General features: G+C 36.0%; 3 protein-coding genes across 4 annotated transcripts; all 3 read left to right on the forward strand.

Moving 5' to 3' along the window:
* The first annotated feature begins 2,076 nt into the window (after positions 1–2,076).
* LOC110879943 (WD repeat-containing protein 75) lies at positions 2,077–8,196 on the forward strand. The gene is made up of 16 exons (XM_022128494.2): positions 2,077–2,227; positions 2,568–2,695; positions 2,810–2,995; positions 3,590–3,769; positions 3,856–4,261; positions 4,362–4,480; positions 4,841–4,918; positions 5,001–5,141; positions 5,378–5,422; positions 5,523–5,689; positions 5,771–5,849; positions 6,374–6,589; positions 6,666–6,798; positions 7,264–7,421; positions 7,497–7,692; positions 7,773–8,196. Exons 2-16 carry the CDS (start codon positions 2,576–2,578, stop codon positions 7,982–7,984), a joined length of 2,436 nt encoding a protein of 811 aa, XP_021984186.1. The 5' UTR covers positions 2,077–2,227; positions 2,568–2,575; the 3' UTR covers positions 7,985–8,196.
* Positions 8,197–11,929: 3,733 nt separating this feature from the next.
* LOC110879944 (glutamate-1-semialdehyde 2,1-aminomutase, chloroplastic) lies at positions 11,930–14,522 on the forward strand. Its single transcript, XM_022128495.2, has 2 exons — positions 11,930–12,206; positions 12,904–14,522. Exons 1-2 carry the CDS (start codon positions 12,027–12,029, stop codon positions 14,143–14,145), a joined length of 1,422 nt encoding a protein of 473 aa, XP_021984187.1. The 5' UTR covers positions 11,930–12,026; the 3' UTR covers positions 14,146–14,522.
* A 5,462-nt stretch (positions 14,523–19,984) lies between these two features.
* LOC110875070 (TPD1 protein homolog 1) lies at positions 19,985–22,409 on the forward strand. 2 transcript variants are annotated; one of them, XM_022123313.1, is made up of 4 exons: positions 19,985–20,179; positions 20,688–21,008; positions 21,130–21,231; positions 21,680–22,409. In XM_022123313.1, the coding sequence occupies exons 2-4, from the start codon at positions 20,912–20,914 to the stop codon at positions 22,024–22,026; spliced, it is 546 nt and encodes a 181-aa protein (XP_021979005.1). In that variant the 5' UTR covers positions 19,985–20,179; positions 20,688–20,911; the 3' UTR covers positions 22,027–22,409. The 2 variants fall into 2 exon arrangements, with proteins under 2 accessions (XP_021979005.1, XP_021979006.1); XM_022123314.1 differs by having other exon boundaries at positions 21,683–22,409.
* The last annotated feature ends 207 nt before the right edge of the window (positions 22,410–22,616 follow it).

Raw genomic sequence — 22,616 nt, forward strand, 5'->3', positions numbered from 1 at the left:
GGCATATTTGGGGTTTGACCGAGTGGTTTTGTAGGGTTTGACCAATCAATGATCTAATAAATGATTTAATTTAAAAAAATAACATGCCTCTTTGCCTGTCACCCCACGCTTTTTATGTTTTGGAGGACAAAGCCCCCACTGCTTAGGGGGCGTACACATGACGGGATTTGCTCCCTTTAAAAGATTATATGACCTTGACAAAGCCCCACTGCTAAGGAAGCTTTTGGGACCATCTTGATTGAATGGTCTTCGACTTAGCTTGGAGCACAATTTTCTTCCCTTTGCCCGTTTGGGTCGGGGGTGTGTGTGTTGTTTAGCCTTTTGCCCGTTTGGGTCGGAGGTGTGTTTTTAATGAAGTTCTCTTTTCAAAAAAAAAAAAAAGTTAAAGGTAAGCCCAAAGTTGATGACACACTATCAACATCGCACTACCTGCGCGTTGACTTCCCTTTAAAAGATTATACGACCTTGACAAAATGCTCTTTAAACATTGACAAAAGATTATATGGACTAGTGGTAGAGGGAAAACCCTCTAGGTGTTTAAATAGAAGTAGACTCATGGGTTCAATACCTGTAAAGTGTAACATTTAGCCGTTAAAAAAAATCTTAAAAATTAGTTCGCATAACTTATTTGCGAATGTTAATATCGCTTTAATTAAGAAGTACTTGAAAGTGATTAACTTCTTATATATATAGTTTTAAGTGGCCTTCAGAACCCCTGGTTGTTGTTTTTAATTTAGGATCTAGTTGTGACATCCTATGATATGTTATTTCTGTGATTCCTAAGTCCTAAATGTGAGAAGTGTCTATCTTTGTTCATTTTACAAGTATAAGTGCATGTTTGTAGTTGCTTTTTAGTTTGAATCGGTCAAATTTGAACAAAGATAGGGTGTTGTAGTGAACTTTGTGCTTAATTGAATGATTATGAAAAAAATGGTGATTATGGACTCAAGTTGGTGGTCAAATTTAGTTTTGGGAAGTTCCTAACTATGTATTATATGGTTTATAAACATAAACAATCATAGGATGAATAAAACTAAATATGCATGTTTAATGTAGAACATGTTAGAGTTTGATGAAAAAAAAACCCGGTAAATGGGCCTGCGCGTTGCCATGGGGTTCCGAAAAAAAGTGTTAAAACTTAGACCAACTAAAAATGTACATAAAAATAAGCACGAAAATGTATTATATTTGACCGAACTTATTTATGGAATTTTTTTATGTTAAAACGTAAACCAACCTATGCTTACGCTACCATTGGCCTAAACCGATATTTTTATAAATGTTCTAAAGTAGAAGTTCAATCAGGGAGTAACTTCTCATAACCTATTCATGAACCCAAACTTTATAAAAGATCAACTTAGAGGTGCAAAAAAAAAAATCAGACTTTGTAAAAAAACCCGAAACCGGTTTTATTAATACTTGGGTATTCTATACAAGAAACCGACCCTACCTACGGGCATAGATAGCTTATGCATTTTGATCTCAATACCTGGAACCGAAACCAGAACCAATCATACCCGAAACCAGACAAGAACCAGAACCGGAACCGATTATACCCGATAAGAACCGGAACCGGAACCGATTATACCCGATATATAATTATATTATCTATCTTTTTAAATTTATGTTAGTGTATTTATTTTATTTTATTTTTACATTATACAATGGATATTTAATAATAATAATAAACAAAAAGACGAGAAACAGGATAAGAAAAATGCAATAGAATATTAAAGAACCCTGAAAATAAGGTACCGAAAAACTCAGAAATGAGGATATACAAAACCCGAATAGGTATGTTAAGAACCGGAACCGAACCCTACTTGGAACAGGGCACATAGGATATGATTTTTTAGTCAAATAACAAGAATCAGAAACAGAACCAGAACCAAAACCAAACCGATTATAGCAATAACCAGTTCCAACTATTGAAACAAAAAACAAGAAACTGAAACCGAAACCTGTTATTAAAAATACCCGTGCACCTCTAGTCCCAAATACCAAAAACATATGGACCAAACTCAATATGATGGGCTGATTGGGCCTGGACCATGGACTGCTAGGTTCGTCATGTAATCAAACGCGCTGAGTGGCGGAGGTTTAGACGACACGTTAAACCCTTCTCCCCTCTTACTCAAAAACAGAGACACCACACCACACCACTCCGATACCACCCCGCCGCTTACCAACAACTTTGGGTCCGGCAGTCCGTTGCAGCATCAACCAGGTTACCTTTCATTTTTTAATTTATATTTGTTTCTAGTTTTCGCCAATTTTTACCAAATTTTTGGATATTATTTCTGAAAAATCACAAGGTAGTTTTCCACTAGGGTTTTACAATCGCAGCTGATTAGAGAACACTGTGAGTTATCATTGGTTGCTTGAACCAGAAGAGAATAACGCAATTTATTTCTAGTTGAATGTAACCGGCCATTAGGTTATTTTACTCAAATACAATATTTGTTTGTAGCAGTGATTAAATGAGAGTTTCAGGCAACATATGTGTCTGTTATAAGCAATTAAACATCATGAACCCTAATTGTTACAGATTTTTTTAATCTCTACAGTTATAGAGATGATACGTGGAGGAAAAAGCTTTGTGTCTTCACCGCCTGCGTTTTCAAACGATGCAAAGAAGCTTCTGGTTTGCACAGGAAACACGGTTTCCGTTTTCAGCACCGACACTGGTTTACAGGTTCGTTCTCTCATTGACAGTTTTTTTTCTTCATCATGTTTTTGTGCTATGTATTGTTGAAGCATTTAACGAGCGTGCTGCAATATTAACGATGTTTGTTTTCGTTTATAACAGGTAGCAGATTTGGAAGGTCATACTGCACTAGTGACATCTGTGATAGTTGTACCCTCATCCACGCCTGCAAACGCACTTTTATGTTACTGCTGGACCACTTCACTCGATGGCACTATCAGATATTGGGATTTCTCGGTCTCTGAGCTGATTAAAACTGTAGATATTCAGCTTCCAGTCTATTCAATGGTAATTTCTGTGATTTGTTAGTGTTGTAAGAATCGCTAGGCGCTAGTCGGGCGGTGTGGTAGCGATTAATCGGGATTAACAGGGATTAATCGGATTGAGATTTTTATATGTAATTTTTAGTTACATATACACACACACACTTTTATATGTAGTTTTTTTAAAGTAGACATGTTTTAACCCCTCATTGACCATTTTTTTTTTAAAGTATTTGGAAGGAATTTATAAGGTTTGGTCGAAATTTGGCCGGCGTTTGGCCAGAATAGGACCGCCATTGACCGCCTAGCGATAAATCGGCCATTAATCGGTGAAACTCCGATTAGTGATTAATCGGCACCTAATCGGAGACTAGTCGGGATTTTTACAAGTTACAGCTACAACCATGCTTATTAGTTTTGAAAGTGGTCAAATAATATAAACTTATCTGTCTTTAAATAATGTGTTCATCATGAAGCTAACATAATGTGTATAATAAACATTTTTGCCCTTCGATATTGGTTGATAAGATTCTCTTTACGTTTTAACAGCTGATATTTTATAGCTTAAAGTTGTTAGTCATGTAACGAGAATCATAACATCATTAACTTTGATTTTCAGGTAATTCCATCTTTTCTCGATCGTCAGTCAGAGAATAGCGAAACACAACCTGATACTTATGCTTATATCTCTGTGGAAGATACCAAAACCGAACAAAATAAGCAAAGAAATTTAAGAGGACAGATCCGAAAGTGTAATTTATCCAAGTCTCGCTTGGTTCGTGGAGCGATATTGTCAGAGGTGGGTCCCTCGCAATAACTTTCATATATACTGTTTGCAACTATTAGTGCTTTAGTTAATTTTCTCTGTGTTTTTAACTATCACAGACTAAAAAACCTGAGAAAATAACAATTTCATCAAACGGAAAATACTTTGGAGTTCATGAAAAACGCAAGATTCGGGTATGGGAAGTACCGACAAAAGACGGCAAGAACATTAGTCACCGGAACATAAAACTCACACACACCAAGAATCTGAGCTGTATTGCATTTCATCCTACGGACAGGATTGTGGCAGCTGGCGATGCGACTGGGAGAATTTTAGTGTGGAGAGGTTTCGGTGATAAGACATTTGCCGATAAGGATTTAGAAAATGAAAAAGTTTCAAAGGATGAAGATGATAAACCCGGTGTTAGGGGTGAAGGTGATGCCGATTCTTGCACTACGTGGCACTGGCATTCTTCAGAGGTCAAAGTCTTGTATTTTTCTTCAGATGGCGCTTATTTGTTTTCGGGTAACGGAAAAAGATAAACTTTATGTTTATTTTATACATTTGAATATTTGATTATGGTTATACACTTATACTAATGTTAACGCAACTCGTTAAATCATAGGTGGTAAAGAAGGAGTTCTTGTGGGTTGGCAGCTAGATACCGGAAAGAAGAAATTCTTACCGAGAATAGGAACACCACTTCTTAGTTTTACGTCTTCACCAGACTCTTCTCTTTCATCAGTAAGACAATTTTTTGAGTAAATTACGTTTTTGGCCCCTATGGTTATATAACTTTTACTATATTAGCCCAAAATAAGAATTTTTAACATAGTTGCCCCCATGGTCTCTATAACTGACCCCTAAGTCTAGAGATCATGGGGGCCAAAATGGTTAGTTATAGAGACTATGGGGGCCAAAATGGTTAGACTTAGGGGCCAAAATGGTTAGTTATAGACACCATGGGGGCAGATATGTTAAAAATTCTTATTTTAGGCTAATATAGTAAAAGTGATATAACCACAGGGGCCAAAAACGTAATTTACTCCAAATTTTTAAAATTTTTATTTTGTATTGAACTATCTCTTACTGATGTTTTTTCAGATATCCTGTGCAGATAATCGGATTCATATTCTAAAAATGCCACGAATGGAGATATTGAAGTCGATTTCTGGGATTAAGGTTTGCTGTTAATCAGACATGTTTTCTTGATGTTTGAGACTTAACTGGTGTAAAAGCTCAAGTCTGTTCATGTATTTTGTAGCTTCCTACTCCTGTCCCAGATATGTTTAGAGGGTCATGTAACGACTTTGTGTTTGACCGTACTGCGGGATTGGTTGCTGTTCGTACAGAGAATTATTGTATTCAATTCTACAGTTTGTTTGATGATCGTGAAATATCAGAGGTACACAGTATATTTTGTATTGTTTATAACCGCTCATTAGTTTTTTCTTACCATTTTCTTCTGTTATGTGTCGATAAAAATACGTATCTAAAAGTAGTTTTCAAAACTAGAACGCGTGCAAGAATTCGGTTTATAACCATAGCCATCATTGAAGACTTTGTTTTGTAAAACTTTTTGTATCTTTTATAACCACAAGTAAGTCTTGCTAACTCATTTTTTTAACTTTCATTTTGCAGGTTCAGGTATGTGAAAGAAATCATCAACCAAGCGATGATGTCACGGTAATTTGAATATAAAATTTAAGTTAAGATTTTTATTTTGTACAAGTAATACAATCGAGAACACCATCAGTATCTAAATACGCTTATTTCGTTATTGTAGATGATTTTGAATCTAGTTGCACTTTCATTTGATGGCTCTGTGATGTGTACTGTTGAAACCCGAATGGCTGAAGAAGGAATTGGAGGCTTTGTAACACTTAAGTTTTGGGATCGCCGATCCCAAAACAATGATTATAACTTGTCTACCATTATATATGAGCCACATAGGTTTCCTTTATCTCTATTTGATTCTCTTTAATATTGCCAGTAGTGACCTGTGACGTTACATAAACTTACAATGCTTTACAGGGATGCTGGTGTTTCTGCGGTTGCTTTTCACCCTACTCGTTGCATGGCTGCCAGTGCTTCTTATGGTGGTGACTTCAAGGTAACATGAGAAGTTTTTTTGTTTTTCTATATTTAGAGTAATATGTCATTTTCTTCGCAGAGGTTTGACCAGTTTTGCGACTTTTGTTCAAAGGTTTGTTTTTCCGCATCTGGATCCAAAAGGTTTGAAATCTTGCTATTTTCATCTGGCTCGTTAACTCTATCCATTTTCTTCGTTAAGTCATGGGTATTTCTGTCTTTTTTGTGAACTTAATGGACAATTCGGTTTTTTTCACTTTATGTAAAAAGACTGAAAAGGCCCGAATTGCCCTTTTAGTTAACCAAAAAGACGGAAATGCCCCTGACTTAATAGAGTCAAATGGATGGAGTTAACTAACCAGATGAAAATGGCAAGATTTCAAACTTTTTGGATCCTGATGCGAAAAAACGAACCTTTGGACGAAAGTCGCAAAAGTGGCCAAACCTCAGGGACAAAAATGGCATTTTACTCTTTATTTTATATTTATTTCTGTGTATTAGAAAATTGTGAAGCGGGATTTTTATAATTGTTTTATGATCATGCAGGTTTGGGTTAGCAATCATGATATTCAACCGAATGATAAGTTGATTCAAAGGACTAGATGGGCATGTCATGCTGTTGGTTCATACCAGAAGAAACCTATGACGGCTGCTGCATTTTCAAACGACGGTTCTGTATTGGCGGTTGCCGCAGAAACTGTCGTCACGTTGTGGGACCCAGAGAAGAATGTTCTTGTAGCTGTGATCGGATCTACTCGTGAGGTGAGACCTGCAGCTTTTGTGTTAACTCTGTGATACTCTCGTTTTCTCTTTATAAATATCGTCTTTAATTTTGCAGCCAATTGGAAATCTTTCATTTATTGGAGATTCGGGGTTTCTTGCATCTGCGTCACACGGTGCAAATCCGCAGCTTTCTGTTTGGGATATGTCGAAGCTGTCGGTATCCTGGTCGTACAAGCTTCACGTAGAAGGTCTTCTTTATTAACGCATGAATTAAGAGTAAACTGCCATTTTCGTCCCTGAGGTTTGGCCAGTTTTGCGACTTCTGTCCAAAGGTTTGTTTTTCCGCATCTGGACCCAAAAGGTTTGAAATTTTTCCATTTTTTTTGTTAAGTCGGGTATTTTTGTCTTTTTGTGAACTTAAAGAGCAATTCAGTTTTTTTCATGGGTATTCGGTTTTTTACATAAGGTGGAAAAGATCGAATTGCCCTTTAAGTTAACAATAAGACGGAAATACCCCTGACTTAACAGAGAAAAATGGATGGAGTTAACGAGCCGGATGAAAATGGCAAGATTTCAAACCTTTTGGATCCAGATGTGGAAAAACAAACCTTTGGACGAATGGCCAAACCTCAGAGATGAAAATGGCATTTTGCTCTTTAATTAATAATGCAAACCTTATACTTAATCTCTTACATGTGTAAATTATATGCCAGCTATTGCAAGTTCCGATAAAGATTCCCATTTCGCTGTTCTTGTTCTTCTTCCCGAGCCATCGAATGCTGAGGTGGCAACATCCCACAACGCCGATGGGGCTATTTTACTTTTCAACGCTGGAGAACCTGTTGCGGTTGCGTCATGGTTTGTGACGAAGGTAAGCATATTATTATTATAAACAAACGGTGTTGGACTATAATTAAGTTTCTAATTTTTGTGCGGTATGATGCAGGCAAAGGGAGGAGGGCTTGCATTTATTCAAAGTAGATCCCTAGATGATAACATGGATGAAAACGATAACCCAGGCTCGGGTTTGCTTGCGTACGTAAACGGTGATCATGAGTATGCGATTTTTAACCCACATGGTTTAGAGACGCAAGAACGGAAAGTCAGACACACAGACAGTGTGCCCAGCTTGGAAGTGACAGGTTTGACTTAGTCAACAAACAAGGTTAAATTATTAGTAATTCGAGTTTTTTTTTTTCTAATTGCATGATATTTTTGATAGGTCAAAGTGGCTATGCATCTATCTATGGGAAGCTACCAGAGTTCAAGTTGAACGCAATCGAAGCATCTGCAGAGACTGTAACGCCTTCGGAAAGACCATGGGAGACTATCTTTAGTGGGCCGTCGCATAGTCTACCTCCTCTCACCAAGCTTTGCTCTGCGTTTCTTGAATCGTTGTTGGAGAAACGAAGTGGAGATGGTCTGGTAAAGTAAACTATGAATAGATATTCAACCCAAACAAGATGAAAAGGTATGAACAGAAAGATGCAGTTCTGTCTACTTGTTCATATCAATTGCCAATTTTGATCCAACTATTTGCGGTGTAATCGATATGGATTATGTATTGAGTAGCTGACCAGATATTATATCTTATAGTGTATTGTTATTGTTGAGTTGAATCACTGATTTAATTGGGCTTTCAGTAACCAATATATAAAAATAATTTTTTTCTTATTTGTTTCAATACCAAGTTTAGTTTAAGAGCGAATGAAATTGAAACTTGATATAAAGAACACTGCTTATACCATCACTTTAAATACATATAATGTTACTATGTTAGTAAAGAATACAAAGTCCATTAAAGTAATTTGGAATAATCTTATATCTGGTATAAACACGTTTCACAGTATGTTTAAGCTTTATCGTTGTGATCGTTAGATTTAGCTTAGATTAGGTTTATACAAAGTTAAGTTAATAGTAAACAAAAGTTTGTATGTTTTAAGTTATTTTTGTGAAAGGAAATTGTATATTTTGATGGGAGATGGATTTCTCAAATTATTTTATTATTAGTAGTTAACCTTATGAGATTTGACCCGTTTACTGGTCAACCTTTCAAGTTTGACCCGTTCACCGGCAAACCCATTATTCCAGAAAGCTTGCCTAGCCCTTATGATCCCCAATATCGACTATGAGCAAATTTGTTCTAATGTTTGATGATCGAAATAACCTTTGGTTTAAGTTGATGCAGTTTATGTTTATTGTGAGAGATGTTTCTTTGTCCTATGATTGAACAACAAACAAGAGTGGGTGCAGTTTATGTTTATTTAACTTTTTAGGGTTTAAAAAGAATGATATTGGCGGTGGTTTACCAAAATACCCTTCTCATCAACGGTTAAACTGATATTGACTTGACAAAGGGGGTACGTTGATGGCTTTTGGAAAACCTGGAGAGTGAAGACTTAACCATACGTTTTGTTTAAATAGGGACTAAATGTGTCACTTGCCTTTTACCACAAGGACTCAAAAAATGCAGTTTACTTTAAATAATATTTTAAACTTGTTACACACTTGAACTTATCAAAAATATGAAATTGTTATAAACTAGTTGATGCCTCTACCGCGTTGTCGGGCGATGGCCGAATAATTCTCAATCAATTAAATAACACTACTATAATTTTGCTACAAAAAAACTAAAACGATGATAAGACCGTAATTTTCGGCCCAGGGCAAAACTGTAATTTTTCAGGACTAATGAGCGAGTGTTAGGCAGCTCTTTGGCACGAAAAAAATTAAATGGAGTCAACCGATAAAAACAAAAAACTTTTATAGTTTTGCTATAAAAACTAAAACGATGGGAAAAACGTTATTTTGAACTGAGGGCGAAATCATAATTTTAATTCAGGGATAAAATCGTAAATTAAATGGACCAATGGGAGAGTGCCAGGCAGCTGCCGGCATGACTGTAATTTTACACTGGGGGTAAAATTGTAATTTAAACAGGAAAACAAACAAAAAACGATGGAAAAATGTAAATTTAAATTGAGGGCAAAACCGTAACTTGATTGTGAGAAAAAAAACTAATGGCAAAACTGTAAATTTAAAAGGGGCAAAATCATAATTTTGAACCGATGGGAAAATTGAAATTTTTAGCTGGGAGCAAAAGCGTAAATTTATTTTTAAGCGGGGGTAAAAACATAACTTTGAACTGATGGCAAAATCGTAATTTTAAGGGGAAAAAACTAATGGCAAAATTGTAAATTTAAACGGAGCAAAATCGTAATTTTTAACCGAGGGCAAAATTGAAATTTTTAGCTGGGAGCAAAAGCGTGAATTTATTTTTAAGTTGGGGTAAAAACATAATTTTAAAGTAATGGCAAAATCGTAATTTTAAAAAGGGATAAAATCGTAAATTTGTTGGGCCAATAGAGAAGTGCCAGACAGCTGCCAGACACTATTTTTTTACCGCCCATTTAACCCAATCATTGAAAAGCACTATTACCGCATCTTGAGAATGTAGATGTAGTAAATTAGGGGTTAGGTTGAAATACATGTTTTAAAGGTGTGAATTATTCGTGAATGTCCGGAGGTCTAGCATACGTTGTCTTAACCGGGTCCACGCTAGAGAGCCTCTCGCACAATAGATCCCCAATTTAAACCCCTCAATGTGAAACCTCTATCACCCATACTTGAACTTGAGACCTGGAGGGGAAAACTCATCCGGGCCCACCATAGGTGGAACTTAAATGCATGTGACCACCACTAGGGTCGGGGGGCTGGGTGACATGACGGGCTGTGGTTGGTTGGTTCAAGCCATTGGGGGTAGCGGCTATGCCAAACCAATTTTTTTTTAAAAAAAAAAACACGTTTAATATATGTGAATACCCAACCCCAAACCATATTTTCTCCTTCTTCTTCACCCACACCCAAAAAAAAAAAAAAAAAAAAAAAACCGAACATGGTGCATTGGACCGAAGAGGAAGAAATCACACTTGTTACATCAATTGTCGATGCACAACGTACTTTACAACGCGGTCAAACCGCGTATTAGGGTCGAGCGTTTCAATAATACCAACAACATGTTGGCAACACACGTCACAACTTAAACACGTGTCAACACAAATGGCGTGAGCTCAAACCGAAGTTGGATCGCCTCAAAGCTTGCTTCGACCGTGTCCCTGCGGCGACTTGACCCACGACGATCGACTCGAAATCGCGAGATCGAGTACATGCACGATGAGAATACGGATTTTAAGTGGGTTGTCCACTTTAATATTTATCGTACTCTGTAGTTTTTTTTAGGATTTAAGAAGTAGTTTTTTTTAGGATTTAATAAGTAGGTTTTTATTTTTTAGGATTGTTTTATCTATTTTTTTTAAATTAATATAAATTGTGTTTTTTTATATAATTGTTCAACTTAAAAAAAACACATAGCACCCCAATGCTGGCTTGGTCACGCCCCTTTTACATTCCACTTTTTTAGGTGTGGACTGATCAAGCCTACATCTACCACGTGTCAACTGTTAAGCAATACCGCTAACCCTAATCTAAGCCCCTCCACACCTCATGCTCTTAGGTTCTTACAATCAGATATCTTTTTTTTGTCTAGCATTGTTAAATATGGGTCAAAAGCGCAAAGAACGAAACTAGTGGACCAAATTTGTACATAAGGGCATACCCGCTACCGGTTAATCAAACAAGCATTCTCAACATATACAATCTCAAGTTGAGATGACGTCAGACAACAGTTGTATGAAATGATTGGCCACTTTTGCGGCACTTGAATTTTGTTTTTTTTTTTCTTTTTTCATATAATAGTTATTTATAGGTGATGATAAATTACAATTTTATCCCAGATGTAAAATTACAATTTCGACCTCGATTCAAAATAAAATTTTGCTTTTGTCCTAGCTTAAATTTACGATTTTGCCCTCAGTTAAAAAATACACTTTTGTCCTCAGTTCAAAATAAAAATATGGTTTTGCCCTCAGCTAGAGTCCTGCCAAATTACGATTTGGTTCCCAGTTTAAAATTACGATTTTGCCCTCAGCTAAAAATTACGATTTCGCCCGCAGCTAAATACTACTAAATTACACGCTTGTCATCGTTTTAATTAATTTTTTCATAACTATGGTACTGTTTTTCTTTAATTGGTCAACTTGATGTATCTTTTTTCATATCGTGTTATAGGTAGCATGTATAACTAACCGACATAAAGGCGTACATGTTATTAACCTAAGAAATACTCGGTTTAGCGTCCCGCAATGTGGGCGGCGCATAACTCTAGCTGCCTAACACTGGCTCATTAGTCCTGAAAAATTACAGTTTTGCCCTGAGCCCAAAATTACCGTCTTATCATCGTTTTTTTTCTCATAGCAAAATTATATTTAATTGATTGAGAATTATTCGGCCATCGCTCCGCAACGCGGGCGACGCATCTACTAGTATAATATATTCAACGGATTACTCTACAGCTTTTCTTATCTTCAACGTCAAATAGCGTTTTAACAGTTTCCGTTCACAGAGAAGCAGAAACGAAATGGCAGGCATAGGGTTATCGTGGCCGTCAAAGTTGACCGAGAGACCAACTCACGCATCTGCCGTTTGCCGATCTGCTACCCGCTGCTGTGCATCCTCCGTCAAAATGACCGTTTCCGTTGACGAAAAGAAGAAGAATTTCACCCTTAAAAACTCTGAAGACGCTTTTAACGCCGCCAAGGTAACATATTCACTTTTATTTGTTTATTTGCATTTGTACGATCTGATTTTTGTTAAACACATACTTGATTGCTTTGTTTTAGGATCGTAATTGCAGTTTCATGTTAATTTTGTTCTTTAATATTTTATTAATTTTTGCAATTAGCTGTTGTACAGATTGTATTATATTTCAATTTAGTTTACTAGTTTAGTATAATTAAATTGAAATACTCATATTCTTGTTCCGAATAACAATTTTGCTTTGCAAGATAAGTTCAATTTTGAAACCCTAGTTAAAGGATTTATGAATCATTTTTGCTGCCATGAATACTATGAATATTATTTGAGATTACTGTGTGAAAACATTGTTGAAGATTATAAACATTATGTTATTACTTTTCTTCCCGAACACTATTTCGTATGTAATCTATGTAATAAGTTAGTTAATGACGGTTAGGTCAAGACAGTTGCAGTTGGTATTTGTTAACAGCCATTTAACGGTTGTTGATTAACTGCCAAACTGTCATGTATATTGTTTGAACATTGCAGGATTATCGTTAGGCACCAAGTTAATCGAAATCATTATTCGTTTAACCACAATCTGTGTCTTATTGTTTGTTCGTATTCAAACGAGTATTATTCTGTTCTTGATATCCTACAAATATCTACATACGTATATTGATTTGAGTTGCTTTCCTTTTGCTTATTTCTGTTGCCAGGAGTTGATGCCAGGAGGTGTGAATTCGCCAGTACGCGCGTTCAAATCGGTTGGCGGTCAACCTATTATATTTGATTCGGTCAAGGGGTCTCACATACGTGACATTGACGGAAATGACTACATAGATTATGTCGGTTCATGGGGACCGGCAATCATTGGTCACGCAGACGATGAGGTGCTTGCAGCCTTGGCTGAAACCATGAAAAAGGGAACCAGCTTCGGTGCACCATGTCTTCTAGAAAATACGCTAGCTGAGATGGTAATCTCGGCTGTACCCAGTATAGAAATGGTTAGGTTTGTTAACTCTGGGACGGAAGCGTGCATGGGTGTGCTCCGGCTTGCTCGTGCTTACACCAACAGACAAAAGATCATAAAGTTCGAAGGTTGTTACCATGGTCACGCAGATCCGTTTCTTGTCAAAGCGGGAAGTGGTGTTGCGACTCTTGGACTTCCCGATTCTCCTGGTGTTCCAAAAGCAGCCACTACAGACACCTTAACGTCACCCTACAACGACATTGAAACGATTAAGGAATTATTCAATACCAATAAAGGAGAAATCGCTGCCGTTATACTCGAGCCCGTGGTTGGGAACGCGGGTTTCATTACACCGAAACCCGAGTTCTTGAGTTTCCTCCGTGAAATCACTAAAGAAAACGATTCCCTTTTGATATTTGACGAAGTTATGACGGGGTTCCGTCTGGCTTATGGTGGGGCCCAGGAGTATTTTGGTATAACTCCGGACTTGACCACATTGGGAAAGATCATCGGTGGTGGGCTTCCGGTGGGTGCTTATGGTGGAAGACGGGATATTATGGAGATGGTGGCGCCTGCGGGACCCATGTACCAAGCCGGGACGTTAAGTGGGAACCCGCTTGCTATGACAGCTGGCATCCATACGCTTAAACGGCTTCAAGGATCGGGAACATACGAACATTTGGATAGAGTTACAAACCAACTTATTAATGGAATTTTAAACGTTGGAAAGAAAGCCGGGCATGCTATTAGTGGAGGATATATAAGCGGAATGTTTGGTTTCTTTTTTACAGACGGGCCGGTTTATAATTTCGAGGATGCAAAAAAGAGCGATACTGCTAAATTCGCGAAATTCTATAGAGGAATGTTGGAAGAAGGTGTTTATTTTGCTCCTTCTCAATTTGAAGCTGGGTTTACCAGCTTAGCACATACCGATCAGGATATTCAACAAACAATAGACGCTGCTGAAAAGGTTCTTCGACAGCTTTAAAGATTTGTTTTGTTGGTCGGTTAGTTGGTTGCCTGATTTAAGCTTAATCAGGTATGTTACTATGTTTACGTTTGTTGGTCCTTAGCGCATTTTCCCATGATTTCAAACTGCTGTGTGGTTTTTCGTAGTGTAATATGGCTATGGTAGTATCTGTTGAGGATAAATAACGATGTCGTTTTGTCATTATTTATCCGAATTATATTAGCATTCATGTAGAATAATGCGGCAATCAGACATCAGTAACAGTCGAGATTGGTTCGGATGAAATTTGTTGTGACATAACATCTTGGTTTAAAGCTTGATTATTCTTGCTGAGTGTTTGTAATATTTATTATACTGAATACAAGTTATGATGTTAAGTTTGGTTATTAAAGTTATTATGCTTTTTTAAGAGAAGCAAAAATGAATAATGACTGTAGGGGTGTGAATTTCTGACACGACCTGGAAACGACACGAACCTAACACAAAATTGCGGGTTTGGGTTTAGTGTAAACGGGTTCGGATACTATAAAAGAGAAATTAATATAAGATTTTGTAATTTAAATGAGATTATACTATAGACATTTATGTTTGAGTAAACTGCCATTTTGGTCCCTGTGGTTTGGTCACTTTTGCCACTTTAGTCCAAAACTCAAACTTTTTGCATCTGGGTCCCCTGTGGTTTCAGTTTTATTGCCATTTTGGTCCAAAAATGAAACCAGGTCATATTTGTCTTATAAAATGCTGCAATTTTGTCATTTTCCTCAGGGGCAAATCAGGTCATATTTGTCTTATAAAATATGGTATTTATTTATAAAAAAGAAATTATCATTTTGCACCTGCGGAAAATGACAAAATAGCAAGATCTTATAAGACAAATATGACCTGATTTTATTTTTGGACCAAAATGGCAATAAAACTGAAACCACAGGGACCCAGATGCAAAAAGTTTGAGTTTTGGACTAAAGTTGCAAAAGTGACCAAACCACAGGGACCAAAATGGCAATTTACTCTTTATGTTTTTTGTAGTAAAACTTAACTATAATATATTAATTTGTGGAAAAAAAAAAGTTTAAAAAATAAAAAAATCGGGTTGAACGGGGGAGTCTTCGGGTCAACCCGCGAATATTCGGGTCGTGTTCGGGTTCATGTGTATGACATGATTTTCGGGTTCGGGTTTGCGTCAGCTCTAACAAAACTTAAAACCAGAGAGAGATTGTCTAGAATTGCTTTGAACTGAAACAAAAAAAACATAAAGCAGACAAGTAATAAGTATTTATTCGAGTGTTTTGACGTATACAAATTGATAAACAACTTTCAAACAACCTATTTTACCTATAAGTAGTTTGTTTATATTCAGAAGCTGATAACTGCTCGTTTGACAAGTGCTAAAGATTTAGACCCTCTTGAAGGAAACGGTTAAAACTGTTTTTTTTAATCAAAAATATGAATCTTTGGGATTTCTTCACATGGTTATGGCACGTGCTCTATTTGTTGATAGTGTAAACTTATTTGGGACAACAAAGAATATAAGAGGTGATAAACGGGTCAACACTGGCCCGGGACCGAGTCTGTATAACTGTAAATCTGGAGCCCTAGGACCAGATCCGGAAAGAGGAGGTTGGTCTTGGGTCCATCCAGGTTATATGCAGGTCGGGTAAGCATTTGGTTCGGATCAGACCGTTTTATCATGTTTATCTGATAATATGATTAACATACAGGTGAACTTAATGATCATATCATGTACAAGGAATGAGATCAAATACAAACACCATGTTTAGTCATAAAGCACGAAAAGTGAAGAGGGGGCTTTATGTGGTTTTATATCAAAAGAGAGTGTAGTGGTAAGGGGGTTATATAACCCCTTCAATTATACATACATATATGTGTGTGAGTGGGGGAGGAACATTGTGCAGCGTTATGTATTTCGCGCGGAGACAACAAAACCAACCCATAGTGCCGGCCATAGCGGTGTGGCCGGGCGCTATGGGGCGCGATCAAGCATTCCGGCGGTACATACCGCCCCATTACGGACGGTCTTATGTTTGTAAGAACTGTAAGAACCAACACATAATTGACAAATGTCCCTCAATAAAAAATTAGTTTATGGGTAATTTAGACCTTTGACCCTTTTATAACTCATCAAAAATAATGAGTAAATTTCAAACCTCAAACCTTTTGGTCCCTGAGGTTTGGGCAGTTTTGTCACTTTAATCCAAATCTCAAACCTTTTGCATCTGGGTTCCTGTGGTTTCAGTTTTGTTGCCATTTTGGTCCAAAAGTGAAATCGGCTCAAATTCCTCAAATTATTGATGTTTTGTCCTTTTACTCAGGGGTAATTTGGTCATTACAAGTATTATTTTAACAAATTATTAATTAAAATAATTAAATTAATTAATCTCTTTACCTTATAAAAGAAGCAAACACCCAACCAGATGTGCTGATTAAATCTACTTTTGGTTTTCAGATTTAACACAGATGTGTTGATTATATTTACTTTTGGTGTTTGTTTGTACTTTATTGTAATTAACACATAATCAGCAAACACCCATGTACTATGTCACCACATGAACAACCAACACATCTATCCCATATCTATGGTAATTTACACTTTAACAACACAAAACCAACATTAAATCCATCAGAAAAACACACAGACCACCAAAAATTCCCAATATATCAAACATTACAAAACCCTATGGTAATTAACAATTTATCAGCACAAAACCCACAATCCGACCCAACACAAAAACCCTCAAACATTATACACCCATACAAAAACGCATTATAACATATTTTACCTACCAAATATGTGGTGATGATGCTGATTGTTGATTATCACTGGACGTTTGCTTCGAGGCTGAACGCACACCAACTTGTTTAGCTTGTTCGCATTCAATTTATTGTTCCTCTTCGAGGTTGATAGCATAACAGGGTTTTATATGGAATTGAACTTATCGCACAAAAGGGATTAATGTGGGTGAGTTGTTTTGATATTGATCCTCATAAGAATTACACAACAAAATAAGAACATGCGTATAGATTTAAAATCAACACATTACATTTTTCATATTAACATATTCCAACTACATAACTAGCACAATTATAAAACACATTTTTTTAAAAGCCACTTTTATAGATAAAAACGGTATAACAATATTGTACTCATATTAAAGATAAAAAAATATTTGATTTTATATTATAATTTAAAAAAAATTATGAAGTATATAAAAATTATTTTAGTTCAAAAAAACCTTGGTGAAATTAGTATTTAATGGAAAATGGCTAAATGACTAAAATACTCATTAATAAAAGATCATATTATTTAATATAAATTAGCAATTTTACAAAATTACCCCTAACTTGTTAGTACTAATTAATATTTGTAAGGATTTTATTTGTAATCAACAGCAACCTTTGATTTAAACTATCAATAACTCATATCTGTTCCTACGATTCTTATAGTTGGCACTATTTGTACAATATCTGAACTCTCATATACAATTCAACTTCAGGAGGACCATAATATGATGGTCTCTTTCAAATATTATTTTCATGTTGTCATTTATTTTCATGGTTTTTTGTGAGTTTTTATTTTCTTTTATTTCTTTTTTATTTTCATCAAAGTCTTCATTATACGAATTTCTAGACTTATTAATCATTCTCCTATCCCTGGATAACTTCTCGAGTCCTGTATTCCTGTCCTGAAAGGGTATGGTCCCAGATCCTGCTTTTTAATACGAGCATGCGGTCATTAGATGCATTACCCATCAATCACTCCCTCATCGTCTCAATCTTTGTATAGATTTCAATTACTTCGGATGTTTTGGGATACTATAACATTTGAAAAAAAATTCCTAGTAAACTTTAATGGGAAAAGTTGATTTGCTAATCTATAATACATTTTGTAAACAAATATTTATTTATTGAAAATTTCAAAACTACATGTAGTTTTGTTATGTAAAAAAGAACGAACAATCAAATTTCCAAACATAATGAACGGTAAATAAAGAAACACCAAGTTAATTCGAGGGTTAACTTCTGATTTGTGTCTCGTCTAAATAAGGTTAATCTTTTTTCTTCCTTGTTCAATTACCGCAACGATCCTGCAAAACAACCACAACACCGTGAAGCTCATTACAAGGCAGAGAATAGAGGGGGTTCTCCTTGTAACCATCCTCCGGCGTGAGAATAAAAACTTGTTTTGATGATAAAAGTGTGTGGATTAAGTGAGAGAATAAAAGAGCGATCCTTAAACATAGAGATGAAGTTCTCTATTTATAGCAGGAGGGAGTTGTGAAGGAGATGAGCTGATGGGCCTTGGGCCTGACATCGACAACAAGGAATATCCTCTTTGCCTCCTCGAGCACGACCGTTTGTAATTACAGGCAAAAGAAGAATTGGCGCACATTGAGTGGATCCACGTGGCCGGGTAGTTGTCCTTGTTGTCTGGTCCGCCACCAGCAGTTTAATGGAGATTGTGGAGCAGTGATCGTCACACAATGATTGGTGACACGTAGGTATCCTTGTATACTTTTTGTCTCCTGCATGATTGTTCCTCGTGCAGCATTGCTGGAAACAGCCTATCGTGCGCACATTGGCTATCTGCTCTAACATTCGTACCATATGTACTTTCCAAAATCATCCTGCTGGAGCAGAGAAGCTTGCGCTTCTTAGGCCTGCGCCATTTCGTTTGTAAAATGGACTAAATGTTAGGTTTTGTCTATTTTGGGTATAGTCCCTGCGTGCGATCTGAGTTTGCCTCGTGTAGTTGGCGCAAGAATAGATACCATACGCTTTAAGTAAACTAATAAATTAAAAATGTGTATGCATTTTAAAGGAGTCGTAGTTATTATTCATCATTTATCAATCAATGCTTTTTAATACATATAAATAAGATGATAATAGGTTGTGTTCAAATAAATTGTCTTCTAAAACTAGAAAGTAGTAGAAATAGTATCAAATGGACTAATAACCGTGAACACAACTTTTCTCCATTTCTTAGACCCCCTAAGTTGGGTATGTATGTGTACCAACTTTTCTCTTATGATTATTTATCAAATATTATTACAGTTACTTTTCAATTTTTGAGTGTTTTGATTGGTTGGTGAAATTTATAGACCATTTAGTGGATTTGACATCCACTATTTTATTTTATTTATGTTTTTATTTATATATACAAGTGAAGTTATGTGTACAAGTATCTATTGTATAATATTTATGTTTTCTCTCTTGAACTACTTTTAAAAGTAAAATCTTCCCTCAAAGTAACGTATAAGTACCATATAACCCTTATGGTTTACTTTTAGTTTTAATAAACCCTATACTTTATAAACTTATTTAACTATTGTTATTAGTATTATTATTTTATAAATTCAAATCCGCTTGACTTGCAAGTTAACACGCCGCAACATGCGTGCATTGTTTAAAGTTTTTACATCTAGTTTTTGTTCGGTTTATTGGTACCGGTGCAACGCACTTCACTTTTTATATAAGATTTCAAGTATTGCCACGTCTTTGCTATAACGCGTGAAATTCTTTTTCGTTTTACGTTTTTGTATAAATTTTGTAGTTCATCGTTTTTACATCTATTTTTTATTCCGGCAACACACGGGTTCTAATTACTAGTTTACTGTTATTTTGTCATAATTACTAAAACTAGATAAACAAGGATATAAAGTTTTATATTTTTAATGATAATTTTAACATGGTACATTATCTAAAATGAAATATCGTTATTCTTTATCTATTCTTTTTTTTTTTTTTTGTAGTATTTATATTTAGTAACTCTTATTAAAATGCAAAGAAAAACAAACTATGATTAAAATTTAAAAACCTCTAATACATATAAAATGTTCCCTCCTACACACACAGAATAACACCCACGTCCACAACGCTACAAGATTTTCAAACCCTAATCTTCACATTCCCTCTCTCTAAAAAAAGTTTCTCTCTCTAACTTCCATACAAACGCACACTTACCGGAGCTGATTATCTCACAATCGCCAGAAAACTCAAAAGTGCCATGAATCTCACAACTTACTATTTGCAGCAGGTTTCATTCAGCTTTTAATTCTCCTTATTTTTTATACCTTAATTTCTGGCTTTCAGCAATCTACACTGCCATATTTGTTACTCTATACATTTATTAATGTACTGTGATTGCATGCTTTTGTGCTTACTCTTTACTGATTCAGCTCTTCAGGATTCAGTATGTGTTTCAAACTTTGAATGCTTTTTCTGTATGTTCATTTCCATGAAAAAATATCTCAAACGGCGGTTTTCATGGAGACTGCAGTGATTTAGTTGTCGGAAAACTTTCCGTTTTGATCCGCCTCGGTTTTATAGCAGAGATGAATGTTTCACTTCTGTTTACATATAAAAAAATCTTCATATTTGCAATAATAATTAGGAAAACAGTAGAAATGACCTTATAGAGTTATTATAGTCAAACTATAGCAAGTTTTATGCTCAGATTCGGCGGTAGAGCTTTTGATTTTAAGCATTTGAAATTTGATTTGATGTTTATGCTTCTTACTATCTTATTATTACATAATATGCAGTGATTTAATCGTACGGCACGAGTGTACTCCATCAGTTCAATCTACAGTCAAAAATTGATTCTCGATCTCCGTCAAATCCTCCAGATCTGTTAACATCTTACCGGAATCACGTTAAACGGTGAATGTTGCCGTTTAAAATCGACGTCACCGGTTAAACGTAGATCTATTTCAATTTCTGGAAGTTTCTATTGAATATCGTCGTCTCTGGTGTAATCGGTAGTTAGATGACGTCAGCACGATCATCTACTCAGCATTTTGCATTGGCAATGGCGGCAATTTCTGCATTAATTCTCATGATTTTAATGATTGCGTTCTTTTCAGGTTTGTTATTCATTGAACTTGTGATTAATTTTGCTCAATAATCAATATCAATAAGTCAGATTCCAATATTTGATGCATTATTCGATTATGGAAACTTCATTATGTTTATTGTTTGCTATAGGCGTAACGCAATTTGGACGTACAACTGTCAATGCAGAGCGTACAATCCTCAAAAGCACTGAACCTTTTGGTCACAACCGCAGGCTTCTTCTTCATCGTGACGGTAAATTTAAATTCTATCTTTTTAGTTTTTACCTCTGTAGAAATATTATTTCAATAACCGTGAATTAAAATTGTATAGCTGTCATTTGTGATTTGTCTCCACGACTCCACCGTGCTCCACCACCACGGAACAGAACGGCGTCGTTCAGATATGCCGGGATAATTGGGTACGGTTTCTGTTGTGTGTATGGTGCTGGTGGTGCACGTATGTTAGATTCCAGTGGATCATTCACTGCTTTTTGTCGTTTACCCCCACACACGTATACATTATGTATTTTTCATTTTTTTTGTAAACGACAAATACAATTTAATGAAATATTGAAACAATTCAAGGTCAAAAAAGTTTTTCATTTAAAATTTTAATTTACTTAAAGCAGCTCTATAATTGATTAATTTCTGACTTTTTTGTTTTATATTTGTTTTTGTCATATGTGCACTTTCTGCTGCAGCAGCTGGACAAGTAATGGTGCAGCCGAACAGAATTTGGGGGGACAGATGTTCAAAAGCCGACATTGTGATCAACCAGGGCCCCACTTCGCCTCTGCCGAATGGCATCCCTACTTACACGGTGGAGATCATGAACGTTTGCGCAACTGGCGGTGACATATCCGGTATCCACGTGTCTTGTGGATGGTTCAGCTCTGCTCGCCTCATCAACCCGCGCCTTTTTAAACGTCTTCGTTATAATGACTGCCTTGTTAACGATGGCAAGCCGTTGATTAATGGTCATACGATATCTTTTCAGTATGCCAATACCTTCGCTTACCCTCTTTCCATTTCCTCGGTCGTCTGCTGATCATATGGCTAATCTGGACAACGATTAATCCACGTATAGAAAGAGAGATATGCATTAGTCATTTTTGTTTGGGGAATTGCATTTTATGCCCTTCGGTTATGAGTCCGGTTTCCATAAAGCATCATATGGTTTCTTAGAATTTATAATTTAAGATGCCGGATTGGTGCTATTTAGATTTTAAAAAGTGTTGGATTTAGTGTTCAGGATGAAACTGGACTTCAATTAGAAGGGCTGAAAATGCAATTTTTTAATTCTTCTAGACATATGTAAATGGGATGATTAGAGCTGAAAGAAACACTGATGAGAGTGCCTTGTTATGTAAAGTTAGCTGTTAGCTTTCTAATTTCATATTAATGGAATTTAAACTTTCTTATATTGATGAATTGGTGTCTTAAAATAGAATGGAATTTTGTGATGATATTTTTGTGATGATGAATTGGTCCATTAGAGAACCAGGATATCGGGGCTTTTCATGATTCGGGCTTTCTTATACGCCTACAAAATTAGCCCATTTAAAACCACATGAGTCCATTAGTGTACACTGCAATAGTATGCATCAAATCAATGCTATGAATAATTGCTTTGAAACT

Source organism: Helianthus annuus, chromosome 9 (assembly GCF_002127325.2).
Source record: "Helianthus annuus cultivar XRQ/B chromosome 9, HanXRQr2.0-SUNRISE, whole genome shotgun sequence".
Lineage (NCBI taxonomy): Eukaryota > Viridiplantae > Streptophyta > Magnoliopsida > Asterales > Asteraceae > Helianthus > Helianthus annuus.